Raw genomic sequence first — 26,572 nt, 5'->3', positions numbered from 1 at the left:
TATATAAATCTACTATGTTGTCTTATTTCCCAAAGAAGAATCATCTAAGCATACAAAGAGGATTGCAAAAGTATTCATGCTCCGTAAACTTTTCCATATTTTATCACATTACAACTAAAAACATAAATATATTTTAGTGGAATTTAATGTGAAAGACAAACACAAAGCAGAATATAATTGTGAAATAGAATGAAAATTATACAAAAAAAAAAAAACTGGACAGTGCGGTGTGAAAAAGTATTCAGCTTCCCTACCCCCTCAATACCACCTTTTGCTACAATTACAGCTGCAAGTCTTTTAGTGTTTTAGTGTCTCTGCCAGCTTTCCACATCAAGTGACTGAATTTTTTTGCACATTCTTCTTTGCAAATTCTAAAAACAGTTTTTAATCATTTATAATTTTCTGTTTCATCACTTTGTTTATATACAACTTTGTTTTGGTCTTTCAAATTAAATTCCAATGAAATTTATTTATGTTTGTGACAAAATATAGCAAGGTTCAAGGGGAAGGAATACTGTTACAAGCCACTGTAGTTAATAACAAAAAAAAAAAAACTGGACAGCATATCTGTAAGCAGAATCCTGGTATTTTGGGATTTTGCTTTTATTTATTAAAATACGCAAAGAATCCCTGTGTTGTAGCAAGAGGGGCGAGGAGGGGTACTGTCAGGACATCACGAGGATCAGCACATGGAAACAGGAACTCTGACCCTCAAGGACATTCTTTCACTTGTTTGTTTTCTTCCTCTTTTTTAGATGTTTATGCTGTTCAGGACCAAAATATCTGGTCTTATGCAATGAGAATTGAAAGGAAGAGAGACAGAATTTAGAGTGTCGGCCAAACCCAACTGGACTGTTTATTGCTAAAAAGCTCGATTACATTCTCCATGGACCAAAGTCCGTGATTCCAGTTAAAGTCGGAGTGGGCATCTGATAGCCCAGCTTTGCAGTGGGCAATAAAAACAGAAGAAAAAACAAAAACATTGGCTGTCTTCTGCCCTCATTTCAGGAGTGCTCAGGCCTTCTGAAAGGAGCCAACTTATCAAGGACTGATCCCACCGAGAACACAAAGTGTTTTCTTTTCTCCTGCCCTGTCAAGAATGAAAGGACTAAAAAAACAGCTTTGACCCAAGAACCATCAGATCACCAGTTCTGAGCACTAAGCCTTTAATGTAGATAAACATCTCCACAATTAAACAAAGACTTTACAATGTATCTAAATATTGATACTATTACATAATTACTCAGATACATTTCAAATTGAGTTTATGCAATACATTCAAATTCTAATCAGGATTTGTTTTCAGATATTTCAAAGTCTTAATGAAGCTACATGTTATATTTATTTTGGTATGCACAGTTAAGCCTAAAATAACTCATATGTCTGGCAAATTTTGATTTAGAATCATTTTAATTTTTCCAAGAAGTTTGTTTCTGATGGGAAATGAGCAACTGTTAAAATATAATAAAGCAGTGCCAATATAGCAATCTAACTTTTCTTATAATCACTGGCTTTTTGCCTGATTTCACAGCTATTTTCACAGCTTTTCTTTGGTGATAAGCTTTCAGTCTTTTGGAAGGCCTCCTTGCAATCACTCATCAGAGTCAAGTTTGAACTGGGGCTCTCCAAAGAATAAATACATTGCAAAAATAAATAAATAAAAAAATACTTTAAACCTCAAGCTGCAAGGAGTGCCAGTAATTTTCGGCTTAACTGCAATGTCAAAAGTACATCAGATTCACCAAATGGCAGCTTGTATGATATATCTAATACATACCCTTTAAAGCTTATGAACTAAACTAAAGTAATACAATTAATAAACACACTTTCTGAGTTTTTTCTCAGTTTTTACACTTGCCACTTGTAGTAATTAGATCCTCCACCAGAGGGAGTAAGACATTTGCAGAGTTGAAGACCCCAGGTTTCAGAGAACAGTAACAACTTTACAGCTGTTCTAACCTTATCCAGATTAAATGAAATTGTAACTATTAACTATTAAACATTTTAAACATTTCATTTCATTTTATTACATATTTCAACAATTCATTATGTCTCTATGCTTGTTTTTGTCTTATGTGGAGAAGTCTCACTGCTATTTGCAATCACAAAGGCTTTCAATTGTCTGTTCCATTTTTTTTCCTCATTGCAAGAGGGATTTATTTGTTGATGTTAACAGTTATGTTATGTTTAAACAGTTATGTTTGACCAACATTTTCTTAAGAAAAATAAGACTTTCATTTATTCCAGTGTTCCCAAAATTCTGTGATATTTATCATCTCAGCGGCTAAATTTATGCATCTGATGTTGGCATGAAGTGTAGTAGGAGTCCCTCCAACTGGCCAGATATATCACCGACATCCAGAGTTTTAAGGCATTACTTGAAATGTAACGCAGTGTCAAAATTGTCAGCCAACAAATCTGTTCCAATTGCAACATTGCAAATATTGTTATTCCTGATGACTGGAACTCATAATATTATGTAGCTCAAAAGGCTCAATTGCAGCTTGAAGCACAGAAAAACTGGAGGACTGTCATCTGAACATATGAGTGAAAAACTATGTTTTCATAAAGTCTTGAGAAGAGAACCAGAATCCCCCCCTTTCTCTCCAAACTGCCCAGGTATTTGCCGTTACCAGCACTGCCAAAAACTTCACTTGAACCTCTGACTGTCAGTCTTTTCTGCCAAAAGCTGATCAGTGACAAACCTCCTCAAAATCAGTCCAATAAACTCTGATTCTAACATGGTTTTACTTTTACATTGCTACCCATTCCATTACGTACATGCGATATAATAAGTCAGTATTGTTTTATTGTCATGCTTTCTTTGCTGAATAAATATCAAAGTACAAGCATCATGTGTCCAGCACGTAACACAAAACATAGCTGATAGATGGAATGGCCTCATTGTTTGAGGTTTAATCCGGAGAAAAGCTGTTCCTGTTTGTATGCTAGTGAAAACGCTTCCAGATTAGTAGAACTGCTCTGGCTGCTCTAAAGGCCTGCACTGAACAGAATTACTATTATTTATGATTATTTATAACTTCTTCTGCTTTGCTGTGAATGTTGTGTAATCTCGGTGCGCTGCTGCCAGTCGTGGCCAGGATTCTCTTGCAAAAGAGATGTTTTAAACTCAATAGGATTTTAATGGTGAAATAAAGGTTAAGTAAATGAAGTAAAAATATTAACCACATTTTTTGTCTTGATTCCTGACATGTGTAACTTTGAGGAGTTGAGATGTACAGTAGTTTCTCTCCAACTCAGAAAAAAGAAAAAAAATGAAACATGGACCAATGAGAAGCAAGCAATCATGATGGACAGTTAGCGCTTCGAATAAGGTCTCAATCCCATTAGCAGCTGATCAAATTAAAACCTTTTTATATTTTAGTAATAATATAAATGACCATCATTAACATTGGGGTTGGTGAGTGAAGCCCTTACTGAACCACAGGCTCGCTCCCTTAATATCTTTAATGAGATTACTGGGGTATTTATGTCAGAGATTATGCTAATACATCAAAAGATGGATTTAATATGAATGTTTTTACACGTTTGCCTGTGCTGTCAATCCGATTCATAAATATATGGATGTAAGGATAATAACAAATTGTGCTGACTAAGTTTTACTTTTTATTTGGTCTCTCCAGGAAATATTAGATGTTGAAATCCCATGAGACTGTCTGACCAATGAAGAGCACTAAAGTGTGAGATAAAATAAAAAAAAAATAATAATAATCTAAAATTTTCCTTAATTAAGTTTGGAGTTTCTAATAATATGGTTGCGTGTTTTACAGAGCCGTTAGACATGCAGGTCCGGACTTTGTGAGGTTTCAAAATGTGCCGCATTATTAAGGATGTATTTTCATCATGCAGTCAGAAAAAGGGCAATCTTATATGGGATCTGTGATAAAAATAAAGCTTTACACAATGTTTGTAGGATTTGGGAGATTTTCCTGCCTTTGTTTCAGTGTCGCTGAGGAAACTGTGTGCATAATACCTTGTGTTATATTTTCCTACTTTTCTGAAAGGAAATTGAAAACGTCCTCAGTTTTCATGCGATGTCACCATCAGGACTTCCCAGTTTAATCCATCTATTATCACACTAAGATATAAATACGTTTCTGCTTTCTGCTGTTCTGTGTTTCACTTGTTGTCTCTTAACAGAAGAGCACCCAGTCTGTTATGCGTTTCCGAAGGATACAGAAAAACCCACTGATGACCCCAAAGCTATGAAAGATGAACACAGAATCATTGCACTGTCTTCATGGCCTGCTTTTCATGCCCGTTGCATAAGAGCATGTGAAACAGGACTGAGCTGGCCAAGAGTTTCTTTAATTTCATAGATGGGCAGCACCAGGGTGCTCGGCATAAAATTAACAACACAGAATGACTTGACGGTTTCAGCAATTAGCTGAACACAACAAAACAGCCAGGGCTCTAAATAATATTTCCCACATTCTCAGTGACGATTGAAACGCTCCAAATCTACTTCTGAGGGGAAAATAAAGAGTTATTTTATTCAGCTTTCGTAGGATAAGATTCTATGTTTTTTTTATACAATATTTCACATAATACACAATATCCATGTTTCACATAATATTTGTCAATGGTTTGGGAAAATAGTTTAGTCCAGGAAAAAAAAAATAAAATACAATTAGAAATGCATCAAAGATGCTCTATCAGATTGAGGTCTAGCTGGGCCCATATTCCCAAAGAATGTCAAGAATAAAAGTAGCTCCTATTGAGGTCATTTCAGGAATATTCCTAGAAAATTTTCTTAGATTTTTATCTCGGAAAGATAAAAGAAATGAAATAAAAAATTTTAAAAAATATCCACCATATATATATATATATATATATATATATATATATATATATATATATATGTTTTTCTCTCAGATCAATTTTAAAGAGCAAACCCATATTTTCTTCTGCTTTACTTCTCATTCTTCCTGACTCTGCTGATCCCGTACATATGTTCATTTTAAGCATTCCCCTCTGAGGGGAGCCTTCTCCTATTGTTCAGAGACTCAGTCCCTGCAGACTCAACCCAATTCACAAGGCAAATGTAAGTACTTCACAAGCAGAAAACCATGCATACCTAATCTTGAACATATTCTCTCTGAACTCAGGAAGTTAGACAACATGTCAACATTTTACGATACTTTGGAGAATTGCACCTCGGAGGAGAATACTTAAATACCTAAATTCATTGTTCTCTAAGCGATTCAGCTTCTTTGTCCTCAGCTTCATTATGTCCTCTTTTTGAAAAGGGCAAACTCTGCAGGCATCCTACTAGCCCTAATTGGCTCTGATTGGGAGACATCTTGAAGTGATTTATTCTCAAGGACGAGAGGACTGTGAAAGCTCAGGGTGTAAAGGGTTTTGAATCACAACCCAAGGATTTTTAATCCCTTCTCCACATTTTCTTTCAACACATGTGTTCATCTCGATGCAGAAGAAAGCACACACACAGGATGGAGGCCAGATCGTATAATACTTCAAAAAGCATATCACATCTGGTATTTCATGTTCATGCATTTGAAACGTTTTAGACGGTGTACTCTTACATTCAGGGAATATGTCAGACTAAGTCTTATCATATCTGAATGTCATGTTACAGTCAACTTCAGTATATCATTTACCGGCCTTTGATGTGTTGATGTGTGTAGTGCATATTTGTAAAGCAAATGGCAAATTACACACTGTTTTATATATTCATTTATTTTTACAAATATAATACCAAAATGTGTGACGTGTTAGTAACAAGGGCATGGCGTACTTAAAAGTTATGTATATTTATTTATGCATTCAAATAGCTGTTTTATTTTTGAGTGGTCCTCATAAAATAAAATGAAATGGTCACGTTTAATTTAAGAACATATATGTGTAGTGCTGATTGGACGTGATAATCCTACTGCAAGACTTGCTGTCACTGGTTATTTTGAATAGCATCTGAACTTTCCAGACAAGCTTAGTGTATGTGTGTTTTTGTCAGTGTTAAAGTTAATTTAAAATACCTTTGTGGTGACAGAAACTCATTCTAGAAATAAATAAATGAAATTTATTTGTAAAACAAATGTCCATTTCAAATTCAAAAACAGTTGAAGACCTGGTGACCGTGTTACAAGTTTATTTTATTTGATTTGATTCGAATGCTTTGTTCAAAACTGTTTCTGTCAGTTTCTGATATACAGGTCATATCCGTGGAACATTCAAATAAACTTTCAATTTTATTTATTAGCAATGTCAGACTATCCCACTGGTCTGTAATCATGTTTTTGACTTCGTTACCTGTCCTGTTGTTTTAGGTCATATTTCTACCATACTTGCACATCTACAGATTTAATTTTTGTATAATTCTTCAATACAACAAACTTCAAGCTTAGTTAGATGGATTTGGAGCATCTATAAAAATCAGTTTATAAGTCTTCCTTTACAGTCTCTACTAGATTGAAGTCTGGACTTTCCAGCTCTTGCTGTAGGTTCTTGGGTAGCTGTTGTGATGAAATCTGCACTTCTGTACGTACAACACATCCGCACAATGTTCTTTTGCGTATCATTGTATAGAAATGTATGCAACAGTTGCAATAAGCAGAAAAAAACAAACCATAGAACTATACCTTGCTGTATTTATTCTGTTTTTATATCTTAAAGATAACAGTTGCTCGTCAGAAACTGTGCATATTTAAAACAGCACACGATCAGATAAGATCTGTTAAAATTAATTTAGTCAAATTAGGTCGCTCAAATGGCTCTAATTATCAGTCTGATTAATCTCTATGGCAGATTCCCATTAATCAAACTGCTACCAGAAATAGTTATTAATGCTAATTGTAAACCTTCTGTATAAATTTGTAGAAACAATATTTGAAAAATGTAGTGTACCCACCTAAATCTGTGATGAAGGAAAAGACTTGTATTTATTCTAAAACAATATAAATACATTGCAGAAATCTTTCATTAACAGGAATTTGTAACTCTGTTTTGAGGTTTGCTTTATATTTAAAGTGATTTTTCCACGCAGAACCATTAGATGGCACTATAAGATCAGCTTATTTTAGGACTATCTCAAGCAGGCTGCAAATGGGAAAGCTGTTGCGTTTAGAAATAAAGAGACTCTGCCCTCTTGTGGCAAAAAGCGGAACAAAACATGGTCGAGCCTGTGCCGCTTTTCAGGTTTTTGTCATGAGAAACCGTTTATTTTTTCCATGACATTATGACATAGGGGATTTCTTAATTAGGTTAAAGAGCAAGATATGGCATCTAAGAAGTGATTTGTTATGAAAGACATGAAAGAAAACCAATATAATACAAAAGAAAATAAGAAGAATGGGCAAAGAAACCCTAATTTTTAGACATATTTTTCGATCAGGCCTCCAGCCATCACAAAGCAAACCCATCATGAAACTGTCTGGTGTTTCTGGGTGTGGCAACGGGTGGAGGAGGTGATGTGTGTTCTGCTGTCTGTTTTGAAGCTCTGCACACCTCACCCCCAGCCGCTCTGTGAAGTGTTGCTCTGGGCTCGCCGGGAGACGCTCAGGTCCTCCACATCAAATATTCATTCCACAGAAACTCCTAAGCCTTAAATAATTCTCAAAGAAGTGAGCTGAAAGCGTGGCCTTGCTATCCAAGGCACGTTTCCATCCGGACAATGGATTCACGAGGGCTGGGGTGAGGGTGTGAGGAGGCAGAATGAAAAGTGGGTGCTGGCAGAGAGGGTGAGACGGGGAGAATTGGATCAATTGTATGCAGCTATAACAGATGGCTAGGTTTAATAATAACTAACTGAGCAGGCCGAGATAAAACACATTAAAGCGTTTTTCATTCAGACAAATCAGCTGACTGATCACATTTTAACCAGACCTAAGAAAAGGTGATAAGGGGGCAAGACAAACCAGTGGTTTTCATTGATTTAGAGGAGTGAGTGTTGATCTGAGGAGGTAAGAAAATCTTTTCTCATTCAGGTCCAGCTGATAACACATCTCATCTGATCTGACCCTGCTCTCATCCAGCCTTTTATTCCAACCGCATTAAACCATGATACCGAACACACATTAGCCCGCCATATCCGTGTCCCTGCCTGAGCAGGATCTGTCCTCTCTGGTGAGCATGTGTGGCAGGTGGTTCATCGACTCGGCCCCCCGCCCCGGCCCGTCGGCCCCCACACTCTGATAAGAGCTCAGCGTGGAAAATCAGACAGCGGCGCCCTGGCCTTTCAGCAGCAACCAGGAGAAAATGAGCCATGAAGGAAATCGGAGGTGATTATCTTTATTATCAGCCGAGGGAGTAACCGTGGAAACAACGACCTGTGTGTATGCGTGTGTGCGTGTGTGTGTGTCTGTCTTGGGTTGCACAAGCTGTTCCAGCAGCCTGCTGATTGGCCCATACAAGCACCAGTGGTAATTAACATCTGCATATGCAAACGAGCGCACCGGCAAGGGAAATTTGGCAACCGTTTCTCACCTGCGCCATGAGCCCGGAAGCAGCAGGGTTAGTTCAGTTAGTCTCGCTGTGTGGATGTGTGGGTGCATGGCCTCCAACACATGGGTGCACACAAACACACATCAATAGTACAATTATGTATGTTCTTGACTTTATATTCATGCCACAACCGGGCTTTTTGGGCAACGTCCCTGTTTATTTGCATAGCTGAGAACTACCAACACCTGCACTTTTTGGAAGCGCGCACGGCGTGGATGGATGGACCTGGGGCGGAGGGGTGGAGTGAACGCCAGCCCCACACCTCTCCATGTTTGCTTTTCAGTCCTAAGAGATCGGGCCACACAACAGGAGGCTGTCAGCCGGCCTGCTGAGAGAGAGAGCCTCATTATCATCTCAGGGTGCAGGGACAGGCCACGTCCACAGAAAGTCAGCTAAACAAACCAAATCACAGTCTGCAGCCGGGTGGAGCATGAGTTTTAAGTGATGCCTTTTTTTGTTTGTTTAAAACATCACAGTCTGTTTTCATTTCCATAAATTGTAAAATTGAAATTACAAAATAATTTTGTTTGATGGAAATGATACATGCCAGTTTCTACATTTTTTGATTAAAAAAAAGTTCATGCACTAGGATGAAGTGGTTTTTCAGCTATATTTTGCTAAATTGCAACAGGAACACTATTTTCGGCTTCACACGAGTCACGTGATAAACAGCTGATTGTTGCTATTGGCACAATAGCAAACCAAACGGAGTTTAGTTTAAAATGACTCGGCCAATTAAAAACAACAAAAAGGCAATACTTTTTTTTTTTTTTTATCTTATAACAGCAACAGCTATGAAGAATCTGCACTTGCTGGGAACCATCTAATTCCTTCAAGTCAAAGTTCCAGCTTTAGAGGGAATTCTTTTGTATTTTTCCACTTATTGCAAAGTGGTCACACTCTGGTCCTAGATGACCTTTGACCTGCAAGCTTTAGAAACAGTTGTTACCTTGATTTGCAAAATGTCTAATTCCCACAGGCTGAAACTCACAACAAATCTTGCTGTTTTGAAACAATTAAAAGCTCCAAAACTTTGTAGACATTAATTTGAATGCTGTTTCATGCATAATTAAAGCAAAGGTTGGGAACTTTATGGCAAAGAACTGTTTTTTGTTCCGTTTGCTAGTTAAACTGATTTGCAGTGGTGGAACACATATTGTCAGTTGGAAATGTCAGGGTGACGAGGTAAAACACACACAAGATAAAAATGAAATATTTGAAAATGATGAATAACCTGCACTTATTTAGCAATTTCACGATCAGATTCAGCCATCTACACACACGCACGCACGCACACACACACACACACACACACACAAATGTACACAGATTTAGATACAAATGGGTTTCCAGCAGAAGGCAACAGTAGGATCAGTGCCCTGCACAACTTTCAGTTAAATGGATGTTCAAATGCAATAAATTTGTTCATGATTTCAGAAAAACAAGATTTCTTTAAAACAACTAATAATCAGGAAGCAGTGTTTGGTAGAAAGCCATCCTGATATCCCCACATGTCAGTAGTTCATCAGCGTCTGCAGGAAAACATTTCAGACTGTTTTTATCTTCTATAACATGTGAGCAATTCAGTGACCCACATTTCTTAGAACCAGTTTCAAGATTATTTCACTTGCACATACAGCACTTTGTCTGTATGTGCCTCACTCACACACACAGAATACATTACATACTGTAGATGGTAAAAGGACCCAGTGGAGATAGGCTGCGATTCATGCAGAGCTCACAGACGTGTTTATTCCTAATGAGAGCAAGGTTGACAAGGAGCAGGTGAGGTGAACTGTGGACCACACAGAGAGATGCTTCCATCATCAGCATGAAGCCACATTATAAATGGAGCAAGAGTTAAACACCTCTCCATGACACTTTTATATCTTTGTAGTCTGCCTTATGTGAATGTCCACCACCATCTGAAAGTGTGTGTTTTTACTTTTGCAAAGAAATGTAACAATAAAACATGAGGCATAGAAAAAAAGCACCAATTTTCAGAAAAAGCATCAGATATTGTTTCATTGGGAAAAAAAAAAAAAAGAGAGAGATTTAAAAATCACCTCTGGCACCCTCTTTTGCCAACTCACATTAATTATTTCTGAATTTGCCTTGTAATCCTGGCTGGAAATCCTACCCAGAACGAATGGCATGTCAGCTTTACGCAACTGCTTGTAAAGGCATTACAGGGCGTTAAGTCCCGCATGGATTTGAATTGGTCTCAGCAGTGCAGGATTAGAAGCAGCGGGGATTAGACCTTCCCCAGAGGAAATACAGGAGGAGGGACAGCCAAGGGACTTAAGATATAAAATACATATTGTTTGATAGTCTGACAGCACCACCAAAGTTGAGCGATAAAGTCCATCCTTATTTGGACCACTGATTAAGATGTTTACAAGTCCTTCATTGACTTACATGAATGAATTTGAGTAAATTTTGTCAGTAAGGAAAAATATTCCAAGACTTATTGAAAAGTGTTGGGAGCCCTGCCAGTACAACATTGCACAAACCAACTTTGTCAACAGAAAAGGTCTGAGCCTTGATCCGTAGCAGTTTTGCTCATGTCCAGTCCTCAAGAGCTACTATCTTAAACTTTTAGTAGCATCCCATCTGCAACACACCTGAATCAAATGAGGGGCTCGTTACCAAACCTCTGTGGAGCTTAATGACATGCTAATGGGGAAACTCAGCCATTGGGTTCAGGTGTGTTGGAGAAGAGATGCAACCAAAGGCTGCAGGATAGTAGCTCTCGAGGTCTGGACTTGGGTTTTCTAGAACTTGGTGGTATAAAGAAAGAATAATCTTTCACCATTTCTTATTGTAGAATTGATCTGCAGAGTCCTGGGTCTTTTTTATCCTTCATCATCTTCTTCATCCCAGGATGAGCTCAGCTGAAAGGAAGAAGTCCAAAGACTAAGACGGAACAATGCTGAGCTTCAGAAGCACATAATAGGCAATTTTTCAGTCTCCCAGAAGATCTGTTTAAAATTAACCTTACATTTCAATCGTTGTGAAAAACATGTGAATTCTAGATATTTTAAGAAGCAACAAATCTGGTTGAATTTTTCCTGAGCTAAACCTGAATTTAGCATCACATATTGTTCCTGCTTTGCCTATAAATTCCTCACGGGCTTCTAACAAGTAGACATATAATGAATGGGAATGTTGCATAATAAGCGTGAATATTCTCAGACATGGAAGAGACGTAGTTAGCATCTCCAGCAGGCTGTGCGATAGCTAGAAAAATGAAACAATTTTTCAGGATAAGACTTTTCTAAGTAGACACAGATTGAAGAAGCTGTGCTGATAGAGAATCTGGAGATAAACATGCAGGCGACAGAATGTTTTGATGTGCATCTGTCCTCAAAATTAGCACCATTGTAGGTAGAAATAATGGATTACTCCCCAAGATGGCACGAAAGGCTAGCTCCCAGAATTACAGGAATATATGGTATTGCTCTCCAATGATTTTGGCTGTTTGTTTTTTTTCCCCACACTCCACATTTACAACGTCCCTTCACCATCAAGCAAAACAGAAAATTGGAAGCTTGGAGTCTACAGTGAGAGGAAAATACGAAGCTTGCCCAGCGAATCATTATTCATGTTGATTGTTCTCTGCTTAAGCAGCACTTGGCTTTGTTTTCAGCACTGATTAAAGCATCCTTTAAATGGGTATTGCAACACAAACTTGTGCACATCCAAATAAAAGGGGATTTAGTGTGTCAGAGCAATTTGGGCGGAAACAACAGCAGGCCTTCGACTGCCGTGTTGTTTCTGTATTATACTGCTGAGGTCATTTTAAAGCTTGGTGCCTGAAAGAAGCAATTTCATTCTAGAACAAGATTTCTCTCTTTTTTTCTCTCTTTCAAATATGAACTCAGAAACATATAGGTATTTTGATATACTGTGTGCTTGAACTATTTATTGACTATGAATAATATTAAAATAAATCTGGAAGACAACAAAACAATTCACTTGAAGGAGTGAATGAAAGCTATTGCTCTCTTCTCATCAACTTCACTTCTATCTAGTATTGTGGGTTTAAAGAAGATCCAACAAACAAGAACTTGGTATCGATATGACGGAAACCTGAGATTTCTTAGTTATTTTTTAGAAATTTGTTATTTCTTTGCATGACCTTTCAAATATAAATAAAGAAATGATCATAAACCGACTCAAATAAAAACCCAGTCACCCAACAATCAGGACACATTTCAGTCTTAAATATACACTAATTTCTACATTTCAAGGTTCCAAAGAAAGTTGGATCATTGCAGCATCCATCATTAATAATTAAAGAATTTTTGCATTGATTTACAGATGAATAATTGCATTTTAAGCTTATCTAAAGTATATGTTCCTGTATTTCAAGCATGCAACATATTTCAAAATCAAAAGAACTACATAAGGATTGTGCCAAGTCATTTTTAATGTTGCTGAACAGGTGATGCCAATAGTTGATGGTAGAAAAGTCATAGAAAACCAACAGACTCCTCCTGATGAGTCTTTGACAGAGTTGAGTTCAATTTGTGAGGTTATTCATCCCATGAACAAACAAATGGTCCTTATTTAAGAATGAAAAAAGCATATGCTCAGATTAAATGATCTCAAATGCTTTGAAAATGGAAACCAAAAAAATGTCATATAATTTTAATTATATAGAGAACACCACAAACCATGTTAAGTCTTCTTAAACGTTAAATGCTTGGTGTTCCTAACCCGAGCTTCAGTGACCATGACATCCCTACTTTCATTGTTTTCTAGCAGCACAAGCAGCAGAAGTTATGTAACCAGCAGCGCTAAATTATGCCTGTAAAACATAGCTGTCAAAATAAGACTTTCCACAGTATGATTAAAAGTACATTCGTCATAAATGAGCCTACCTTTAAAACTCAGAAGCATTTTACATTTTCAACTTCAATATTCAAAAGTGTTATAAATGTAAGAGCTGGCTCTTTCTTGGCAAATGTAACAACAAATATGACGTTTTGGGACTGGCAGCAATCCTCCATAGACGCATCTCGTCTGCTGAAGTCAAACATACTTCGTTTTCATCCTTGGGAAAGTGGGAATATACGTATCTATGTTCAAATTTCCTTGCATTTTGCTCAAATGCAAAGGAGAAAGACAATGTAAAAAAAAAAAAAAGACAGGATTACACATTTTGGTTCTATGCAATTTTAACCAGCAAAGTTTATTTATATATAACAACAGTACAAAGTGAATCCTTGGCTTGCAAAATAGGTGTGCTTCATATTTACAATAGGTACACAATAATATATTATAATAACAAAATCAAAGCAAATAAAAAACCAAGAGAACAAACTTTTTAAATACTTTAAGTTCTTACAATTTTCACAACACTTTTATAAAACAAGAACAGACAACCATTATTATTATTATCATCATCAATGCCAGTAATTGCTATTTTACAGTACTCCAGTGTCTAAAAGGGTTTTTTTTTTTTTTTTTACTATGTGTTTAAAATGGAAGGATACTCATTTTATATTGAGAGTAATACACTGATTGGGACTTGAGTTTGTGTGTCTGATGCCATTTAGCGAGCAAACAAGCTGAAAAGATAACAAAATGCTCTGATTTGTGTAAGGAATACCACGATTCACTGGAAGCAGAAAGTTTCACAAAGCATTTTCAGTTGTTCAGCTTCATCTGAAGTGAGGTTTGTGAGCATTTCTAAACATCTCTCACAACTGGCAGTCGAATGTAATTCTGCACTGCAGAACGGGTAAAAAAGAAAAATCCTCTCTTTTATTAAAATTAAATTAAAATGAGCGTACAACATGGTAACACAAACAAGCAATCACTTCATAACAACAACTAAAAAAAATCTCTGTTCACAATAAAAGGTGCTGCAATTTTAAGACATTTACAAATGGAAGAATTGCTGTCAGGCTAAATCATAGCACAGATCGATATGTCAATAGGAACACAAGGCAGAACTAAAGCACGAGTTAAAACGCATGCATAAATATCAGATGAGAAACATCTGGGTTACAAATGTTTTAAGAGAGAAAAATCAAAGCCATTCTTAACCAGTTGGAGCCTAGATTTGTTTATCACATTCCTGTGTTACAGGGGGAGGAGCTCACAGAACAGCTGGAAGGATTCTGTCAAAAAATAAAGTTCATTCCTTGGAAAAAGGAAAAAAAGGCATTAAGGTCCCATTAAAACAGAAAGCATTACTCCATATAAGCAATGTGAGGTATGAGGAGGATACAATTCTAGTCGCTGAAATTGGGAAGACACCTTCATCAAAAGGAAGAAGCTTCATGTTCTCTGTTTGTGCTGCGCATGTGTGCACTGCTGTGTACCTAGAGTCGGTTATTAGACCATTAGGGAGCTGGAAAAATTAACATACTGCATTTGCAAATAAATACCAAAACAAACTCAACAAATAAAACCGTGACCTTACCCCTTAATTTTAGTTTGCTATAAATACTTTTGATTGGCAGATTCCAGGAAATGATCTTCAAGAAATTAGAAAATTGATATGTTTATATAAACTAACAACTGGTTCAATTTTAGATTGCAAGCTCCTTCTTTTCCTCTAATTATGCTGGTATTTTATTTATTTATTTTTTAATTTTTTCCAGCTAAAGGTCAGCTATCCTGCAGAGAGTGGAACTGTACCTGTGGCACAGAAGAAAGCATGTTCTTCAAGCAAATACACTTTAGTTTTAAGGTCAAATGTAAGCAGTGAATCATGAATCCTAAATCTGCTGTGATGCTAGTTTCTTTTTTTTTTTAGGACATCATTCAGTCCGACGTCTACTTGACTCAGGTCCAAAATACGAGATAAGGTCTACCTTGTCTTTTATCAAGTTACAACCACAACCTGTATTTTATTTTAATGTTATGTGATATACCAACACAAAGTAGAGTATATATTCAGCCCTTTTTTACTCTGATACCATTATATAAAAGGCATGCACACACACAAAAAAAAACCCAAAACTGATTCAGAACTCGAGTGAACCTATTGATAAATTATTAATCTTGCACCACTTTGATGGAAGAAGTCATAAGAGTAGTTCACCCTGTACACACCATTCACACAGTAAAACATGGTGGTGATATCATGATGCAGACCTAGACCTCATACATCATCCAATCAGATTAAGTCACTGACGAAGAGGGATCAAAAATTGCAGATTGTATTTGTGCAAAAGTGGAACATGCCACAAAACACTTGCAGAATCATGCAGTGAATGATGATTCTGCAACTGAGGAGGGCTGAAAGCAAATTTCGAGCACACTGTTACAATTTATATTAACAAAAAATCTGAATGCACTACTTTCAGTTGGTATATCAGTTAAAATCTCACTAAAATACATTGAAATTTGTGGCTGTGAAGTAGCAAAATACATTTAAAAAAAATTAAGGATTATCAATACTTTAACAGGGAACTGTCCGCTGTTTGTTTATGTGGCATCGCTGATTCCATCAGCAGGTGCATTTTCAAACGAGGCAACACACTCCAGCCCCTCGTACTCACTGCTGCCCCCACTGGCATGACACAGCAATTGCACCTCACTCCTCACGTCATCGGACATTTCTTCTCGCCTCTTAGTTTGATGTTTTCTCCTGATCACAGAGCGCACGCAGCCGACTCAGATCAAAGAGCGTCTTCAAAGCCAGAGTGGGAAACCAGAGCTAAAGGGGCTCGCTCTCTCATTCTACCCCTGCATCGCTTTCTCATTTCTCTGCGCTTCTCTTCAAACGGTTGGGGCGAGCCGAGTGCTGGGAGAGGTGCTGCCCGCCTCAGCCTGGCCGTAGCCTCTTCACCTCTCCTTTCTAGATCGTCTCACTATCCTCAGCTGAGTGCTGGTGCCAGGATTCACTGAAAAAGCGTGCCCTGGCTGAGGACTGGTAAGATCAGGGAACACTAAGCAGGCAGGTATCTAAGGCCACAAAGAAAAGAAGCACCTTTCACCCACCTGGTACATGCGCTCTACACACAAAACTGTACAAACGTATTTTCAAGTACTTGATGTAAACAACAAGCAAACATGTCTTGGAAGAAAATAAATCAGCATTTCAGAGGATGGAATCTACAGTTTTCAGCCTGGTTTTAGTCAGGGGACGCTTTCAAACAGCATTTAATACATCAGATTTTTGTTTCCACCTTTTGGTTTTTCCTTCCTGCTTGTACGTCGTACCTTTCAAAACTCGCCAGTCCAGCTTTCAGAGCTTTGAAGTTAACCCAAAACGTGTCCTCTGTAAAGCGTAAACCGATTTTGACACACTAATAAGCAAGCTGAAACAGTAGGATCTCTTGGCACTTTGTCAAACTGAACCCACACAGAGTTCTTGTGGTCTGGGCAAACACATCGCCGTTAGTTGGACGGTATCTTCTACAGTAGCATCTCTTCTGACTCATTGGCACTTGATGAAACCAAACTCCTGGTAATGTTTACACATCTGATGCGTGACTGGGGATGCTGTGTGAATAAAGTTGATCACGCTCCCCAAATGAGACATTTGTGGGGAATGTAATGAAAATCAAAGCACATAGAAACTAACTGCTTCACCCGTCATCTTCTAGCTACTGCGTATTCTCCCCAAGCAAATCAGAATCAGATGAATTTCGGCTCTTTCGTAGCAGAATCAACTACAAGTATCGGTGTGTCTCACTTAAACTGGTCCAATATTTGTTGCGAAATTTAAAAAGATTTAAAAAGAAAAAAAAAAAAAAACATACATTCACATACACCAATTGGCGCCTTAGAACAGCAGAGCGAAGCAGTTCTGCAGCCACTTTACCTCCATCAGCCTCAAGTTTGTTTCATGCATGCTGTCGAAGCTATAACTCCAAAATTAAGATCTACTCACATTTCCAATGATGAGCAGAAGTTGTTTTGATCTCCTTTCTGATCACATGTAGAGCAGCATTTGTTCATGTACATGTTTCTGTGAAGTATCAGTCCAAAAAGGGAAGGAGTGAGATAAGACGCATCTTTAACAAGATGGAGTTAGGGATACTCTGTGGATATTTTTCTTTAACTGCAGATGATGATATTCACATTTACAGAGTACAAAAATAAAATCTGAGTAATCTGAATGCACACTGTCCAACATGAGATCGGCCTTTCGCCTTCGTTTTTTCTTTCTTTCTTTTTCTTTTTTTTTCTTTTTTTTTTAGATATTTTCCTCCATTTCTCGCTCAGATGGGGGTTGGGAGGCTAAATCTGTTTCTCCATTTGCCTTCACAGTCTTGCACGAGTCTTCCTCAATATGACACACACTCTCATGCACACCCACACATGTGAACACCCACATGACATGCAATTTCCTGCCAAATCTAGAGAGGATCCTTTGAGGAAAACGAAACCAACAAACTCAACGTCCCTTATGTATAACATTATTATTTCCAGCTGGAGAGCCTCTGTGTCAGTCTCATCGTGATGGCAGGGGAAAAGAATCGCAAACTAAAGCAGTTGTGTTTGTCCGGCTGTAGATGTACAGAGGTCCCAGGTCCAGGTCGTGGTTGAAATTTCCCACGATGAGAGGTAAAGTAGTGACCTTTTAAGCAGGTCCATCGGTCCCTTCTCTCCCCTTCTTTGCTTTGGCAGCATTCACCTTCAGCTCTCCAAAGACATGGCAGAGATGAGCTGTTCCACCTTGTAGGCCAACCTCTGTTTCCTTGCCTGCTCCTCCTGCTCCAGGGCTGAAACAATCTGCAAAGAACAGGCAGCAATGTGGTAAAAATAAGAGAAAAACACTCTGCCTTACCACATTACAACCATAAACTGCCAGGTATTTCATATTATGACCACCTAAAAGAAGGAAACTGGGTTCCTGCCTGTGTATATTAATCCATATTAAGGTCTATTTGGTGTCTGAATAATTATATAGTCAGTTAAAGGGAGTTTCAGAGGAAGTCTCAAGTGTTCCTGGATCTCAGGTAGAAAAGTATGGTGCGCATTTCTATCAACCTTCTGCCTAAATCAGAACTTTGTAGAATCACCTATAGCAGTTTTACACCTTTACCAGCTCATAAATACAGACTAAATTTTAGCTTGTTCTTGTTTGCAAAATGGAACAAGTTTGTATAAATTGTGTGTGGAATAGAATAGAATAGAATATACTTTATTATCTCAATAGGAAAATTTGCAAAACATTTGCTTTTTTTAATTTTTGAAGTCAAGTCACAGATTCTTGTTTGGATTAAGGTCAGGACTTTAATATTCTGACTTGTATGTTTGCTTTGATGCAAACCTTTATAGATCTCATCTCTTACTATTTCCACAATTTTATGGACACGAATAAAAAAAAACGAAGTTTGCAGTTGTAAATTGGAAAATTGCAAAAATAAAAAAATGCATAAAATTCAAGGGCAGTCTGTGTCACAGCAGAGTAAAGCTTGAAATTTTGAGCCCCTACATGGACATCACATGAAAGAACATGTCTTAAAAAAAAAATTCAGAAATATCATTCCATGTTTTATCTTCTGAGCTCCGTCTTTTAAATTTGGCATTTGTCAAGCCGGGTTCAAAAGGCAGTCGGACGCGCTCTCCTCTCAACTCTCTAATCTCGTGTCAACTTGTCAGGCTGCATCTCTGTCAGCGTGACGCCACCGTACGCAGCAAGGCTTCTTTGTATGAACACAAACTGAAACACAAATGCTTGTTTTCCCTTTGATATGCAGTCCTGTATTCAAATGCCACAACCCAGTTTAGCACATGGTCTCTGAATAGCAGCAGTTTCTGTTTGCTCTTGTTAACTAGCAGAATGCTGTGCTTTTCTTAATAATTCATATTTCCAACAAAATAATTCATAGAGCCATTTTCTGCATTATGTTATGTAAATAATTCTTAGGTACATGACATAAAATATGAAAGTTGGGGGCTGGAGGAGAGATGACAACCATGCTGTGTTTTTATTTTATCTTATTTTATGTTTAAATGTGTATAATAACTACCGGTATTCAAATCTCTGCAATTTTTTTTAGCATAGTGGTATAAATCTTACATTGATAATCAAGGAAAAACCGAACCTTTAATTTGAGCAAATTTTTCCAGTAGGGTGGAAAAAAGGCCCATGCTAAGCCATCATTGTTTTTTTTGCTAAATTACCTGTGGCACAAATAATTGCACCCCTGCTGTCGATGCTTTGAAGAACAGAAGTTTGCCAATAGGAGAGCACTTAGTCTCATCCTGTGAAATTTCATGGAGTTGGAGCACACAGAGACGGATCTTTGACCATTTATGTTTCCACAATTCTTCAGCTTTTCTACAGGATTTATGTCAGGCGACTGACCAAAGAAGAAAAGCTGATTAACTGCAATTAATGACACATTTTCATCCTAAAGATTTTCATACATCCAATAAGTACAGAAGGCTATTGTTGTTAACCTTGAAAAGAAGCAGACCTTTTATATTTCATCCTCTTTGACAAATTAATTATGTTTGAGGTGACTGTTTCTATTTTCTTCATTCAAACTTGAATCTTGATGGCCTACAAGTTTCAACATCTCCTGAAGAAGCTGTACATTTTATCTGCTGTGGCCTTTTTCAGCACCAAGTCCTTTATTTGCTTCCTGATCTGCAGCAGAACAAAGTATCTGTGTGCTCACCCACCATCTTTCACTCATCGGTTTTAAGACCTCTTTAACGGCTCGGTGTAATAGTCATAACGTTTTCTCCTCCTCGTCGAGCTTGAGTGAAATCCATTATTAATCTGCATTCCTTTATGCAGGTGAAGCCCTCCTCCCCAAATCCATTTAAGAAGGCTGGTGCTGCTCTGGCCTGGTTACTCTGAGTAAACCAATTAATGAGACTTGATGATGTTTTCTCGCACCAGAGACTGTGGGGGCAGTGGTGCACATGCCGTGGCTTGTGTGTGTGTGTGCGCGTGTGTGTGAAAAATAAGTGCATTTGTAAATGTGAGCATCAGACAATGGCAACTGCAGAGGCAGCAAAAGCAAGAGTGTAAGATTCATGAAGAGCAAAGGGGAAGCTGACTGGATAATGAGCAAAAAGTGAAAAGAAAAGGAGGAAGAGAAATAAAGAGAGAGACAATCAGAGATGTAGAGAGGGAGAGGAAGTTGAACATAAAGGTCAGACTGAAGTTTCCCACAGGAGGGGCTGACATTAGAACCAGAATGTCTCCATAAATGCCTTCACACTCCCTTCCTTCTCCTTTTATACGTTTCCTGTGATCTAATAGTGTGTGTGTGATGCCTGTGATTCTACCCGTGAGAGCTACACCGAATAGAACGGCTCTAACTCTGCACTAGCAAAAAGACAGCACAGCAAGCTGACAGCTTGTAGACACTCACTTTCCGCTCAGGTAAGAATCGGTGCATTGTTAAGCTCAGGTCTTACCAGACCTCTGGGCTTTGGGAGGAAGCTCACTGACCTCGGTAACCTTTGCTAAAAACGTCCTGGGTACACCAAGGGCCTGACAATGCAGGACAAATTTGTGGCTTGCTTTCTTTTGGTTCAAATTATACTGACAATCGGCCTGTAATTGGCAGCTGATTTACTGAAGCAGCAGTTTGTTATGCAATCAGTTTGGACGACTGCCTTCCAGGTTGAATGTGCAACTGAGTGAGAAAAGCATGTAAAAAAAAAAATATGGGAGAATCGTCTGACCTCAACAAAGCAAAAACATTAAGAGGCATATGGACACCTTTGTAAATGTTTATTAAGGCAGTCACCCATTTGTCAGAAGTTGCAGAGTAAAACTAGTCCAATATAAATTCTATTAGTGACTTTATTGTGAGCACTAAATAATAATTACAAATAGTGTTAATTGTTCTACTTTCTGATTTAGAAATATTTGTTAGTAAAAAACGGAACAGTTTATTTGAGAAAGTTTTCCCAAAGAAAGCAGATTTTGTTACAATGTCATTTTCAGTTGTGGACTTACTTCTGCTAATCCACTGAGAGAGAAGCTAATTTTTTTTGCTTAGCATCTTAGCGGTTTTGCTAACTTTGAAAATGTTTAGCGCACTTATCTTCTCCTAACTTATTTTTTCTGGATAGATTATTTTAATTCTACTTTTCTGTTTTGTAAACTTTCATTTGAATAGAGTTTTGGTGTGAAGTGACAAATTTGACCTTGTTGAGGTGACATGCTCCGCTGGTGGGGATCAGCATGGTTGAATCTAGCGCTATAGCGTTAGCTTCTCCTAAATGCCATGTTGGCATAGCTCTCATCTTTTAGGGAAACTACTGTTTATGATTAGTGATTTAGAGTTAGCACTGCTAACTTTTTAGTTAGTGATGCCCGACTACATAGTACTATGCCATTTTCTTGAAGCCATTTACTAATTTATGCTGCTCCACACAAATTGGTCTGTAAATGTTTCCTTGTTCTAAAATTAATTGACCTTTTTCGCTGCCCTATATTTGCACACCCCAAGACAAAAATGAGTCATGAATGAAGGGGCTTCAGTTATTTCTTAAAATTTGAGTTTTTTAACGAACTGAATAAACACACTCAAACTATGGTTGTATATTAAAAAATATGTTATACCACTACAATAAAATATTTCACATTTTTAGAGCTTTTTACTCGTCTTAACAGGTATGCAGAAGGTGCTGTTTTGCTGTTTGGTATTGCCTGTGGTTATTTTGTTACTAGTGGTAAATATGCATTCAGCAGAAGTCCAATTTATTTAGTCAACAACAGTGCAACATGGGAAATGTGAGTAAATTATGAGGAGAATACAGAGCAAACCTCTGTCACCTTAACCAGAAGGTCAGGTTGTATTGATCTTGCTGAAGCACATGTAATGTGAACTCCAGCTAATCCAAGCACTTACAAGATAAACACACTTATTTGGCAAAATTATTGACTACTATTAAAAGAAAAACCTCAGAAAAACTGTGCTCTCTCTCCAGCTGGAGCACTCAGACCTACCTCCTCACTGTACTTGCTGACATAAGAGTAGATCTCATTGAGAGCGCTGAGCATGTTGAACTCTGTAGAGTGGAGTCTGGCCTGCTCCGCCAAATACGCATTCATGTCCTGATCACTAATTGCCGGCATCCGGGTGATATCAGCGTAGTACCTGGAAATACAGGCAACACGAAACACTTGGAGTCATTCACTGAGTTAATATGATTGTTCGACTGAGGTTTTTATTACTTTACAGTCATATTTTCAAGCCATTACACCACTTGTGCTGACAATTTATGCCTGCTAATATTCACTGGCAGAGTGCTTTTACAGACTTTGTCTGAGAAATGTGAAAGAAAAAAAAGAGCTTTTTGAATCAATTTCCAAAGATTACCTGCCTTTTTGTGTAAGAGGAGACAAAAAAAAAGTGTGATTTAGTGTCGATGTTGAAAGTAGTGGTTACACCTACCTTTCTACCCAGCTCTTATAATTAGGGATATCTTTAGCGTAGAGCAGTTTATTAGAAGGCGAGTCTTTGCCCAGCCGGTGCTCGGAAGTCGAGCAGGAATCCATAAAGGTCTGAGCTACCACAGATAGACAGGCGTCCGTGATGCTGCTCTTATGGATGTCAAATACAAACTGAGGGTTCTTGATCACGTTCACCCAGAAACGCAATGGAAGGCTTTAAGATGGAGATGAAAAACATAAGTTAGGGACAGACATGGACCTAACTAATACCACATTTGTTTCCGTTTCCACAAAAAAAAAAAAAAAGTCTTACCAGTTGCTTTTCCATGTGTGACGAACGTCTGTGTCGTAAATGCCATGTCTGTCTGCCTGTTCGTCTAGGAAGTCAAACATGTATTTGATGGCCAGGGGAAGCGTACTCCCTCGATGAACCGTACTGAACAATGTCTCAAACAGATCGTCGACAAATTTTTGGAGAGTGCCCTGTACGAGGTGACGAAGAGCAAGATATTAAGACTGTGCATAACGCCTTGAAGTTTGTAGTGGAAAAAGTTCAGCCAATATGAATATTTTTTCCAATCGTCACACATAAAAGTGTTCATGTACAAGTTGGCTGACGTACCTTAGTTGCCAACAACCGGGTTAGATAAATCTCAGAAACCATCTTGCTGCCTCGATCTCCTTCCTTCTGGTCTCCATGTTCATGGTTCTTCACCAAGTGCCAGACCTTTACACCGCTCTCCAGGTCCGGCGTGATCATAGGAGCACGAGACCTCAGGCTGTCTGGACTGCCTGTGTAACGGAACGAAGAGTCTGTCCGAGTTGAGAAAAAAAGAAAATTGTAGGGTTATAAATACGAATCCATGAGGTTCAGCCAGAAGTACATGCAGACATCATAGGCCTGAATGTGTACTTCATTTCAGATCGTTTTTTAAAAAGATTTTTCCAGTTTGGAAAGATGTTTAACATAAAACTTAAGATTTAACACACAAATTTGATCAGTTTTTGCCGCCGATCCACAGACAGTGGAACTGACACATCAGCGTTATAATCATACATGGATCTACATTAAGCTTTAATTAACGGCAACGGGTCCTGTAGTGTCAACTGGACAAAGACTATTAACTTTTTGACATTTACCACGGTTAATAGCAGCTTGTAGTTTCTCTTTTCCTTTGTAAAAGTGATTTGGTTGATAGCAGATCTCTTAACAACAAAACGGCACAGACATTTGGGTAAAGATGTAAGAGGAAACATTTTATTTTTTATATAATATTGCAAAGGACTTGTAGGATGCTGAACAAGATGGATGAACCTTCTGTAAGATACTTTAAAATGTCTTCTAGAGAACATTTTATGACGGATAATACAATTAATTAAACATTTGGTGACAATAACAAGGAGTATTTTAGAACAAGTTGACAAAACATCAAACATGGCGTTTCCTCAGCCATTCATGTCAGAACTACTGATAGTATGCATTTTAAAATGTGTGTGTGGTCCAGGTGTGACTTGCTGAAAGACATTTAAAGGTATATTATTGTGGGTGTAAGGTTGCATTCAAGCAAACAGATTTCACAGAAAATCCCCCCAAAATTCAAATCCTCATGAAAGGCTGTTGTTGTCTTTTGCAAAATCAGTCCACAAGAATGGTTGAAATAATTCATTAAAAATATTATGACACTCAAGTCCATGAGGAGATTATGTAAATGCTGAGGGAGAACAGGACTTCTACAGCTTTCCTTTGTTCATCATAACACAACCTAATTTTGCAGGCAGGTTGAAAATAATGCTGCAGATTCACTTCCTGTGATTATTCACTGTTTGATTTTTCTGTCTCTGTCATAAATTATGTGATAATTATCATCTTTTATCTTTTTCATCTACTTATATAATCCTTGGCTCATGAGGGTTGTGCCTGGCTTCACTTAAAAGGCATGATTGGCTTTTCCCCAAATGCCATTTTTAAAATAAAAATCTCCGTCGCGCCCTCATCAATGCCTCAAATGATCCCTGATTTGTAAAACTCAGTCCTTCTCCAATACATCACCCCCATCATGCATCCTTCCACCTCACATTCTCACTCCGAATGATGCCGGTTTTACTTCCACTAATTAGTCGGCATCTACTCCAGGCAGCAGCGTCTCTAGAGGTTCAGGATCTGAGGATCCCGTTTGAGGATTTCTCTCACCTGGCTTCAAAGGCCGAGCGGAACAAAAAAGCATTAGCTGCCATTTAAGCCCCCTATACCTTTCAAATAAGACCCTACTGCACCCCTTCAGTGTCTGCTGGGGATGAAGAAGGTTGAATGCATGCGCTGGGTGGATTGGGATCCCAAATCCGATCTTAATCCAGTCACTGGCTTTTACTCCTCCTCTGTTCCCTTATGCTCTGTATCTTCCCTGTTTCTGCAGCCGTTTTCCGAGCTGATCAGTTGTACTTGTGGCACAATGTGAGCCAAGATACTAAACTCTGAAAATTGCATTAGTTTGAATCCATCTTCTTCTGTGCCAAACAATGATTAATGAAGGTCGGGCTAATGCCAGCAAATTGACTCCTCTCTATCCATCTTTGCTGGTAATAAGAGAAATAATCTTTTAAGCAACCTTTCCTGTGATAACTATCATTTCCTTGTAGTGATACCCTCTAACTTTAATGTTTTATTTCAAAGAGAACTACCGAATGCTAAGCAGTGTTTCTAAAGGTCAATTTAGATAAGGACTGTTAATAAATGTCACCTCACTTTATTTTACACTAAATACTCCAAGTAGATGTATTGTTTAACCCAGAGTTCACAGGCACACACACTCTGTGTTTTCTGTAAATACGTTTAATTGCTTGGAGGAATGAGGGTGTTCTTAGCTTGTTTTCGGTGTTAGACAGTTTAAAGGCAGACTTTAGCTCTTCTCCCCCAGTCCTCATAATTGGCCCTGCTCACCTTCTTATCTTTTCTCCGTTTGTGTGAAGCATCATTCACACAGAATAATTAGCAATCATGAGTTGCCTGGCGCTGGCGCTGCGTCACTCTGGCAATGGACCAAAATTTGGCACTAAACAACCCAAAGTAAGTCACACATCTGAGAGTCTGTGAACCCATGAAGCCTCTGTGGCAAATGATGTGTCATCGATGTTAAAGAATTGGTGAGTTCAAGACCTGATAAAAGGCAAAAAGGAAGACTACAGTGCAAAAAAATTGCACTATATTGCAATTTTGCAAAAAAAAAAAAAAAAAAAAAAAAAAAAAAAAAGGGGGTCTCTTCACCTTTTCTTGATTGAAAAGAAAAGCATCAATGACGACCCAAATGAAGTCATGCTTAATTACATCTACTTTGTGTGAGAAACAGATAGAGGTCAAAAATACTTAAACTTTTCTGGGCATATTCATGAATTAGCACCTCCTGAATAACAGGTAGTTCCTCCCTGGGTTTGAAGGGTTCACCAATAGGAGTAGGCTGATATTTTTGCAGAGTGGACAACAAGGCTTTTCTTTAATGAAATATGTTTTAAAGGGTTGTTTTCTGATCAATCATACAGGGACCATCATCTAACGCTCTAGGAGTTGGGGTCGCTAATGCTCCATTTGGACACAATTAGATGTTTTCATTTTTAAAAATCTGTGAATCACTTAAAAAATGTATTTAAATTCAGAGAGACTGTGGTTAAATAGTAACAAGTTATTGCAGATCACTGGATTGTAATCCCAATAATCAGTAAATTTCTTATCTTTGAATTCTTTTTAAAAAAAGTTTG

General features: G+C 38.0%; 1 protein-coding gene across 1 annotated transcript in view; it reads right to left on the bottom strand.

The window, feature by feature from the left end:
- Positions 1-13,646: 13,646 nt before the first annotated feature.
- Positions 13,647-26,572, bottom strand: part of plxna2 (plexin A2) — a 221,762-nt gene continuing 208,836 nt past the window's right edge. Inside the window, exons 29-32 of the mRNA XM_007553638.2 lie at positions 23,136-23,305; positions 22,824-23,036; positions 22,376-22,526; positions 13,647-18,183 (exon numbers count right to left, since the gene is read on the bottom strand). Coding sequence (XP_007553700.1) covers positions 18,088-18,183; positions 22,376-22,526; positions 22,824-23,036; positions 23,136-23,305 — 630 coding nt within the window. The 3' untranslated portion in view covers positions 13,647-18,087. The remainder of the gene's footprint in view (positions 18,184-22,375; positions 22,527-22,823; positions 23,037-23,135; positions 23,306-26,572) is intronic.

The sequence above is a fragment of the Poecilia formosa genome, unplaced genomic scaffold (assembly GCF_000485575.1).
Source record: "Poecilia formosa unplaced genomic scaffold, Poecilia_formosa-5.1.2 Scaffold57, whole genome shotgun sequence".
Taxonomy (NCBI): Eukaryota; Metazoa; Chordata; class Actinopteri; order Cyprinodontiformes; family Poeciliidae; genus Poecilia; species Poecilia formosa.
Note: the sequence above shows the minus strand (reverse complement) of the source record. Positions and strands in the feature narration are given on the sequence as shown.